The 10,779-nt window shown below is 40.1% G+C and overlaps 1 protein-coding gene across 1 annotated transcript; it reads right to left on the bottom strand.

Annotated features, from left to right (window-relative positions):
• Positions 1–8,547: 8,547 nt before the first annotated feature.
• Positions 8,548–10,541, bottom strand: ANKRD34B (ankyrin repeat domain 34B). The gene has a single exon (XM_044064233.1). The coding sequence runs from the start codon at positions 10,496–10,498 to the stop codon at positions 8,909–8,911; it is 1,590 nt and encodes a 529-aa protein (XP_043920168.1). The 5' UTR covers positions 10,499–10,541; the 3' UTR covers positions 8,548–8,908.
• Between the last annotated feature and the right edge of the window lie 238 nt (positions 10,542–10,779).

Here is a 10,779-nt window from a genome sequence, read left to right on the forward strand (position 1 = left end):
TAATAATTACCAGCTCCCAGGGATAAATGAGGAGTAGCCAACCCCCATAATGTCTTCATAGTAATTACCAGCTCCCAGGGATAAATGAGGAGTAGCCAACCCCCACAATGTCTTCATAGTAATTACCAGCTCCCAGGGATAAATGAGGAGTAGCCAACCCCCATAATGTCTTCATAATAATTACCAGCTCCCAGGGATAAATGAGGAGTAGCCAACCCCCACATAGTAATTACCAGCTCCCAGGGATAAATGAGGAGTAGTCAACCCCCATAATGTCTTCATAGTAATTACCAGCTCCCAGGGGATAAATGAGGAGTAGGCAACCCCCATAATGTCTTCATAGTAATTACCAGCTCCCAGGGATAAATGAGGAGTAGCCAACCCCCACATAGTAATTACCAGCTCCCAGGGATAAATGAGGAGTAGCCAACCCCCATAATGTCTTCATAGTAATTACCAGCTCCCAGGGATAAATGAGGAGTAGCCAACCCCCATAATGTCTTCATAGTAATTACCAGCTCCCAGGGATAAATGAGGAGTAGCCAACCCCCACATAGTAATTACCAGCTCCCAGGGATAAATGAGGAGTAGCCAACCCCCACAATGTCTTCATAGTAATTACCAGCTCCCAGGGATAAATGAGGAGTAGCCAACCCCCATAATGTCTTCATAGTAATTTTGATTAATGCTCATAGCAACTTTGAAGTCCCTCAATATCATCTTTGTAAAGTAAATAAAATTATTCCTCAACCTTTTTGTTATTATCTAAACACAAAACATTTGCAGCTTTTCAGTACACTGTTCAGCTGCTTATCCCCTTTGCTCTCTGGCTGAAGAACTACCAATTATTCTGCAATCCATATCATTATGAATCTTTGTAATTCTATGTCTGGTAGCCTTCATCCAACTTCACATCCATTTGTGCCCTTCAGAGGTGAGTCATGGACTGAAGTATGTACTGACATCAATGGAGAGTCTTTTCATGTATCTTCATTTTCATTTAAATGCGTTGTTAACATAACCATTTAAACTTTGTTTTTCTCTAGTCTTCAAAGTACTTTATTTACATGCCACTTCATAAACAATTAGAATAACTTAATTTGATTTTATTCTGAAGGTGGTTTTGCAGTCATTTAACAAGCATAACTTTTCCGGTAAGAAATTAAATTTGTCTTCATTGCAAGGCAGCAAGGAAAAGGGGAGTAATAATAATACTGACTGCATTGGTGGAGCTGCGGTAGTGTTGTCGCCTCACAGTAAGACGTTGTCCTGTTTGATTCTCAGCTAGAGTGCCTTCTGTGTGGAGACATGCGTGAATGGGCGTGCCTTCGTTGAAGGTTGTGCGTCAGAGCTGGCATCTCGGCACGTAAAAATCTACTGCCAATCATTAGCGGACCGAAGTTCCAGTGTGGTGACCCCTAACCGGGAAAAGCCGAAAGACACAACGTTGCTAGAGAGGTTCCAATAGTGACAGAAGATGGGAAAAGGAGCATTAACGGTAGATTTATACCCAAGGTAAACTTCAAATAATTTGTCCTCAGGTAGACAGCAAATGTTGGAGGTGTGGTGGGAAAGAGACAGATAATAGAGAACATGATTTTTGGGAGTGCAATGAGTTGGCAGATTTTAAAACTTCCCTGCGGAGTACTCTGTCAGACATATTTTGGGAGAATGGCTGTAACTAAGGAAATGATTCTTTTGAGCTGCACAGAAGATCTGAAGTGCCTAGACATAGTGAGGCCTTATTAAGTTTAATGCTTTTAGCTGCCAAAAAAGCAGTTACTAGAAACTGTAAATCAAACACTAAACCAACTGCAACTGAAGTATTGAATATTGTTGAAGAGCTGAAAGAACTAGAAGTGAGATATTTAGAAAAGGGAAGTAGCAAAGTATACAGAAATAAATGGAATTTGCGGGAACAATACATGCAGAATAATGTTCAGGAGGAGGAGTGAGGTTTAAGGGAAGGCAGGAATTGAACAATTTATTTTCTGTAGGAATGAATGACAATATAAAGAAAGAAAACATGTATTTAATATATAATGCATGAAAAATGTCAATGTGGTTTGTTTTATTTTCTATTAATGTATGTGTTGGTATGTATTAAGTGATAACTTAATAACCATGTTAAAATGAGTTATGTTAATATTTTAAAGTACTGAAACATACAAAGAATATGAATGCATATACCATATGCAAATGTGGTTTAAAAGTTAGTGTTTGAGTACTGAACTTTCAATTACACAAGCATGTCTATGGAGCATTTCAGGTCAGACTGTGGCCATTGTTTTGGGTGTAAAAGGTGAATTTGAAGCCAGTATGTGAAAATGCTTTTAGAATGTAGTTACTAACACATTTTCCCATGTATTTTCATTCATGAGATATCTTATAAAAGCTAGAAAGGAGATTGTTTATCGTGTGAGGACAGCTGTAACATATTACTGTTGTAAAAGTGAGTTTCTTTCGTGGAAGCCCTCTGCTCTCTTCCAAAGAAAGGGTCTCAGTACTAAAAGGGATATGCAAATATCCCACTGTTGAAAAGGATATGAAATATGCTTCCACCCTGAGCATTACAAACTTACCAATGACATTTAAAAATCATTGCACAAGATGATAAGGTAGAGCTGTTTCTTATCTTTCCAAATAGAAGCCTTGATAGAAACATCCTAGGGTTAATAATAAAGAATCTTTGTATAGGCTCAGGTCAGTTATTTACTAATGTGTGTAACTTTAAAAGTGTCTAACTGTATCCAAGAACTTAGTAAATGTAGTAGTAGCAAAGGTCAATTTGAGGGCATACCTCACTGCACTATGCCTAAATCATACAAGTATGCTCCACTGATACTGCTCAGCAACACAGGAGGAGGTGTTAACAATGGGGAAGCCATTATCCCTAGATCAAGGAGAGCCAGTTTAAAGCTAATCCCTACAACATCTATAATGAATATGTCTGCAGTCAGGGGGTTTTGGTAGCTTGGAGTAAATGCCTCTAAATGTCTGTAGAAGATGGCAAGCAGTTATGTCACTGGCATAGAGGTACTACAACTGCTATTCATCTTAGTCCTGTCTCAAGTGTTGCACAAATAGCTTTATTTATTATTTATTTTATTTGACATTTGTTAACTGAGTGATCTTGGCCTGGCATCCTTTTCAGTTATGACTTGGGTTAATGTTGCAATTAAGAGTACAAACAATCTTTATTCAGAGAGAAATACAAAATACAAAGAGATTCATAACACTAGTGTTTTATACATGCACATGGCTGTTAGGTTCTGGAGCACCCCTGGGAAATCCTGTCTTGATGTGCTGAACTGCTTAGACATCTGTGTTCATAAATTACTTGGCTATGCCTTATGTAACTGAATGATTTGCCATAGGGGTTTGGGAAAGCGTTGCCTGGCTAGCAGAATACATATTGCAAAGGACATAGAAGTTACCCTACAGCCTCCCCTTCATGGTGTGATGACACCTAATGATCCTTCCATGGAATGATGGCTACCTCTAGCCTTCCAGGGATGTTTTATTCTTTATAACTCCTAATTTATTGTATGCCCACCATTGATTATCAGTCCACAGAGTGGAGTCTTTTGCTACATCAACAGAGTTGTTTCCTAATCTATGCAGGCTCCACTATGTGGCAAGGTCAGTTCTACTACAAGTGCTCAGGTCCTAAGCATTTGTAGACCACTGTTTCAAAGACAAGTAATTGAGTGTCTTGTAGCTCTTGTAGGATGCCATTCCTGCTCGAACTCCAATATGAGTTTGGGCAAGCAGTGGGAGGGAGTGTAGATTAGGAGGGGGGATTTGGTTTAGAGAGTTGGAAGAGAGTTTTAGGTTTATGGTATGGGAAGGGAGTTTTAGGGTATGGTAATGAGAAGGAAGTCTTATGTTTTCTGAGCAGAAGGAGAAGTTTAGGGTTAGGGAGCAATTGCATAATTTAAGTTTTGGGGTGCTTGAGATTTAGTGCAAGGTAGAGAAGACTCAAGGTGGGAATTTTTTAAAGTTAAGGCTTTGGTAGGGCAATACAGTTTTATAGGGTAGAGTGTTGTGAGGACTTAGTAATTATGGAAGATTGGCCAGTGGGAATGAAAGCACTTGTTTTTTCGACCAAGTGACAGGAAGTGTGTCAAGAACTACTATCACATGACACATGTGGTAAACCCGACAAGACCCATAATGAATCCATTCTGCACACCAGAGCCTTTGCTACACCAACTAGGACTTAGGATGACTCTCAGCCTACATATCTGACATTGGGCTTGCAATGTGTGAAAACTGCAAAAGAAAGAAAACAGATTATAGTAACTGAATGCAGCCTCATAAGATTATTTAGCTTTTAGTACTGTATCCCAAGCCTCTCAGTGTGCACATTTCTTGAGAGTGTCTCAAGAATGTTACACTATGTCATTAATTGACTCTGCCCAGATTCTTAAATCTCAAAGGATTGAGTTGATGGTGTATTGAGTCAAATCGTTTGAGAACCTATGAGATGCTTTCTCTACTTTGTTGTTGAAGAAGGGCTACAGGAAGAGTGTGGTATAATACCGATGAAATAGTACTGAAAACTAACATATTTTCTCCAGCCTCTTTCAGTATGTCATTTCTTTGTCCCACCAATCTTAGTGGCCATCTGTAAATCACCTCCAGCTATAGCACCTCCCCACACATTCCTGTGAGAGGTGAAAGTCAAAGGCAGTGAAGGTGATCCTTTCCTGTGGTAGCTGGAAGGAGCAGGTACCTACTTAGCCCTTTATTTCCCTTTGTACTGTTCCACTAGCAATTTTGAGAGGTATCAAGTGGACGTAATAGCATCCTGGCCTTCCATTCATCACTAGTCAAAATTCTGCCCAACGCCCACCTTCTCTAGGAATTATTCTAATTCAGCTATGTCCTCAATCTTAAACAGAGGTGCTAATAATAGAAGCATAGAGATCTCTACCCTTCCTTCAGAAGAAGCAAGCATTCTCCACCCTGACCTGCCCTCTAGTGCCTACTTGGATACTCAGACCTGGGTTACCAGTGGTATTTGCCGACTCACTCACTCCTCACCACTGGTACAAATGGCAGAAGGCATATTTAAGTTTGCTATTTGATATTTAAGGAAACATTTCTTAACCATTGCAGATAAATGTTATAAATGTAACAGCTATACTGCATGACATGTATGGATGAATTATTGTCTGATTTTGCCAATGCTAATAACTAATGCAGAGCTACACCTACAAAATGAAGGCCAAAAAGCAAGTCACAGTGAGACAGTTAAAAATATTGCATACAATGGTAGGAGAATAAAGAGCAAAAAATCATTTTAGTTATCTTTTTCATCAACAGCAATAGTTACTTAAAACTGACTGTGATAAACAGTGGACAGACAAAAGTGTGCAAAGACGCAAAAACGACAAGCAATGGCACTTTCTAAACAAGAACACCCATTCAGTTGTGCTGAGGCTAACTCAGAAAAGGTAGTTCCTCTGTAAAATGAGATCTTGCAGTCCATTTATTGTTCTGTCCTTGAAATTTGTGTGGAATTAGAAGCTACAGTGTTCTTTCTGTAAGCTGGTTTACATTCTCCACAGAATACAGGCCAGTTCCAATGCGAACCACAGCTTCACAGCCTAATTAAATGAAATGCTAACTTTTTTACATGAGCTTCATTGCAACTATGTAAATCAGTTTCATCTGGCTATAATATAAACTAGCATTCATTAAATCAGTAATATCTGATTCGCATATACAATGGATGTGCTCCAGAGACAACCACAGTCCAGAAACAAGAATCTTCTTTCAGCTTTTCCTAGTTAGGGGTCACCAAAGCGGATCACCTGTCCAATCATGATTGGCAGTAGATTTTTATGGTGTCGAGTTGCCAGCCCGGCACCCAACCTTACACGGAAGGCACACACACGCACACACTCACGCCCAGGGCCAATTTAGAGTGTCCAATCCACCTACAGCATGTCTTTGGGATGTGGGAGGAAACCGGAGCACTCGGAGGAAAACCACATGACCACAGGGAGGACATGCAGACTCTGCACAGAAGGCACCCCAGCTGAGGATCGAACCAGAGACCCTCTTGCTGTGAGGTGACAGTGCAAACTGCTGCACCACCATGGCCACCCCAGTCCAGAAACAAGAATAAACATGTATTTTTCAAAGGCATAATCTGAGAATAACTCACCATATGTGGCTGTGTAGACCTCAGTTCCCAAATACTTGTAGTGAATCCTGATTGTTACTTTTAATTATGTCACCTTTGTACATTAAACTCATGTACTGTACTTTCTTCCTATATCAAATACTCTCAAATGCTGGACCTACTTATAGAGTATAGATACAATGAGTTCTGATATACATGTTTATAAATGCATTTGGTATAAAAACTGTTCTAGCATATTTATATAAAATATTGTAAATGGATATAACAAATCACATCACATCTGGACAGAGGAAGGACGACAAGGAGACATGGTGGTGGAATGAGGAAGTACAGGAGAGTATACAGAGAAAGAGGTTGGCAAAGAAGAAGTGGGACTGTCAGAGAGATGAAGAAAGTAGACAGGAGTATAAGGAGATGAGGTGCATGGCAAAGAGAGAGGTGGCGAAGGCTAAGGGTAAGGCATATGAAGAGTTGTATGAAAGGTTGAACACTAAGGAGGGAGAAAAGGACCTGTACCGATTGGCTAGACAGAGGGACTGAGCTAGGAAAGATGTGCAGTAGGTAAAGGTGATAAAGGATAATGAGGGAAACATACTCACAAGTGAGGAGAGTGTGTTGAGGAGATGGAAAGAGTACTTTGAGGGGTTGATGAATGAAGAGAATGAGAGGGAGAGAAGGTTGGATGATGTATGGATAGTGAATCATGAAGTACAATGGATTAGCAAGGAGGAAGTAAGGATAGCTATGAAGAGAATAAAGAATGGAAAGGCTGTTGGCCCAGATGACATACCTGTGGAAGCATGGAGGTGTTTAGGTGAAATGGCAGTTGAGTTTTTAACCAGATTGTTTAATGAAATCTGGGAAAGTGAGAGGATGCCTGAGGAATGGAGAAAAAGTGTTTTAGTACCAATTTTTAAGAATAAGGGTGATGTGCAGAGCTGTAGTAACTACAGAGGGATAAAATTGATCAGTCACAGCATGAAGTTTATTGGAAAGAGTAGTGGAAGCAAGGTTAAGAAGGGACGTGATGATTAGTGATCAGCAGTATGGTTTCATGCCAGGAAAGAGCACTACAGATGCGATCTTTGCTCTGAGAGTGTTGATGGAGAAGTACAGAGAATGTCGGAAGGAGTTGTATTGTGTTTTTGTAGACTCAGAGAAAGCATATGACAGGGTGCCTAGAGAGGAGTTGTGGTATTGTATGAGGAAGTCAGGAGTGTCAGAAAAGTATGTAAGAGTGGTACAGGATATGTACGAGGGTAGTGTGACAGCAGTGAGGTCTGCGGTGGGAGTGACAGATGCGTTTAAGGTGGAGGTGGGGTTGCATCAAGGATCAGCTCTGAGCCCTTTCTTATTTGCAATGGTGATGGACAGGTTGACAGACGAGATCAGACAGGAGTCCCCGTGAACTATGATGTTTGCAGATGACATTGTAATCTGATGTGAGAGTAGGGAACAGGTGGAGGAGACCCTGGAGAGATGGAGATATGCTCTAGAGAGAAGAGGAATGAAGGTCAGCAGGACTAAGACAGAATATATGTGTGTGAATGAGAGGGAGGATAGAGGAATGGTGAGGATGCAAGGAGTAGAGGTGGCGAAGGTGGATGAGTTTAAATACTTGAGGTCAATAGTTCAGAGTAAAGGTGAGTGTGGAAGAGAGGTGAAGAAGAGAGTACAGGCAGGATGGAGTGGGTGGAGAAGAGTATCAGGAGTGATTTGTGACAGACGAGTACCTGTAAGAGTGAAAGGGAAGGTCTACAAGAGGGTAGTGAGACCAGCTATGTTGTATGGGTTGGAGACAGTGGCATTGACAAAAAGGCAGGAGTTTGAGCTGGATGGGGCAGAATTAAAGACGTTAAGATTTGCACTGGGTGTGACGAGGGTGGACAGGATTAGGAATAAGTATATTAGAGGGTCAGCCCAGGTTGGAAGGTTTGGAGACAAAGCCAGAGAGGCATGATTACGTTAGTTTGGACATGTGCTGAGGAGGGATGCTGAGTATATTTAAAAAAAATGCTAAGGATGAAGCTACCAGGTAACAGGAAAAGAGGAAGGCCTAAGATAAGGTTTATGGATGTGGTGAGAGGGAACATGCAGGTGGTTGGTGTGACAGAGCAAGATGCAGAGGACAGGAAGAAATGGAAACAGGTGATCTGCTGTGGCGACCCCTAACAGGAACAGTCGAAAGAAGATGATGATGATATAACAAATCAAGATCTTCAGAGTTTGGATGTGGCTATGAAGTCCTAATTTAAAAACCTGAATGGGTCATAGCAACGTTATGATGTTTGTAATGTTAAAGTTAATTTAGATATAATATTTGAATTTTAGCAAACAGCATTCTAATACTCAATTTTGTTTATCAAAAATTATGAAGGAGTAGCTAGTGATTGACATTATCTGTTTTATTTTCCATCAGTTTGCTTACATTTGTTAGCTATGGAAATAAATACAATTCATGGAGAGAAAGAATATAGACAGGGAAAAACTTTTGCAACATTCTAATTTGATAAAGGTATTTTTGTAACCTGAGGAAAGATCCAAGGAAAAAATAGATACTATGGAGCATTGCATGTTAGTCATAACCTGAATATATATGCATAATTTATATTTACTGATGCCCCTTTGTAATACTAGCTACTGTTTAGTAGAACTGAAATGGGGTGACAGCCAAAGGAATCATCCTAATGACTTATCTATCTCCAGCTATTTTCAAATGACATATTCACATTTGTTTATGGACAAGGGCTTCTACTGGCCAAATAGTTCTTCAAAGTTTGTTAAGTGTTTGATTTGCTCTGCATGCATTGAGTGTCTCCTTAGCAACATTTTCTTGCTTGTCACATCCTTGGGAAAGTTGGGTGCTGTTGGTATGAATGATTTTGGCCCACTGGAAACTGTACAACCTGACTTGTTAATGGTAATATCTGGAATGGGTGGATGAGGGTTCACATTTAATGGTGGCAGGAAACCTGGTCTTGCCTGGGAAATATGATCCAGAAGCAAAGCCCCTGAGCCACGTCTTTCTAAAATAGAGGGATGCCTCCTACTAAGACAGCCAGATGTTATATTTTCTAGAGATTCTCTGGAAATTGATAACAGAGATGATGCATTAGACAGGCGCTTTTTCTTTTCCAAAAGTGATTTACTGTCCTCTGTAGAAATCTGGCTGGGCTGAACAGTCAGCTGTGAATCAGAATTGTAGTGTTCAGCTCCTACATTTCTCCTTTGGACAATATTCCTTAGGCTGGAAATGCCAAGCATGTGAATCGAATCTGGTTCCTGATCCACAGGCACAGTGCAGCTACTATGACCAGACTCTGGACACAGCAAGTTTGAGTGAGCCTCATCATAAGAGAGTTTTCTTGGGCCACTGTTATCTGAGCTTTGCTCTAAAGTCTTCAGTAAGCCAATACTGTCCTTGACATCAATGCTCTGATGTCTGGTGATATATCGCTTGTGTAAAGCAAGACCATTGATTTTAAAAGACATTTCATCTTCTTCTTCTGGTGTGATGCACTGCAGTTCTTCATGAAAAGAGCAGGCTTTATTTTGATGAAGTAGTGATGGTGGGATTTTAAGCCATGGTTCAGAATTCAGCCTATGTAAGTGTGGCAGTTTGTCATCAACATGTACTTGGTTAGGCTTCCGGCTAGGAGAACCTGGCTGAGAAGAACCTTTGCTGTTCAGCTGATGGCAAGGCTCTTTGAAACTGAAAATATTTTTACTCATTTCTTTGGCTTCTACAAGTGAGGATGATGTTTTCAGCTCAACCTCTGAAGGGGATGCACAGAAGAATGAAGAATGCTGGTCTTCCAGATTTGGTGTAGGAGGCACATTTAAATATTGTTTAGTTGTTTGTCTTCCTGAGGGTGATTTGTCCATTGTAATTATAATGACTTCCTTCCCTTTTGCCTTGCAGGCATCAAGAAGGACTTTAAGAGATTCTTTATCATCAGATTTTATAGCATAAAGTAAAGCAGAGCAACCAAAATGATCCTCTAAACTTGGGTCAGCACCACTTTTAAGCAGATATGAAACTACTTCAGACCCAGCTTTTTCTAAACAAGCATGCATCAGGGCTGTCTTTCCAGATTTGTCTTGGATATTTGGATCTGCTTTGTTTTCTAAAAGGAATTTTACCATTTTCACCTTGCTGACACTTTGCTGATCAGCATATCTTGTCTTGCAAGCAATCATTAGGGGTGTCTCCCCTCGGTCATTGCTTTCATTAATGTAAGCTCCACCTTCTATCAACAGTCTTGTGAGGCGAAGTCTGCAAAGATAAACAGCTTTGAGCAAAGAATTGCCATCCGTTCTCACTTCCAAAGCCTCATCCATAATTGGCAAACATTCAGAAGTAATTCACCAGTTTCAGATGGTAATACCTAAATGCTGGGAAAAAAACAAAAACACGTAAATATAATTAATCTGGTACTTTATTTTAGCACTTTTTTTATTAAAAGTACAGTCTTAATGCTATTTACTGTTAGATTAATTATTTTAATTTGCATGGTCTTATTCCCAGCGGTAGAGTAGCTTAGTTAAAAAGGCTCCTCGTCATAATTAGAAGGTTCTACCAATATCTTAATGCACTTTACCAACTTAGATTGTAGGCTACA

Source organism: Protopterus annectens, chromosome 2.part2, assembly GCF_019279795.1.
Source record: "Protopterus annectens isolate FY-2018-M chromosome 2.part2, PAN1.0, whole genome shotgun sequence".
NCBI lineage: Eukaryota > Metazoa > Chordata > Ceratodontiformes > Protopteridae > Protopterus > Protopterus annectens.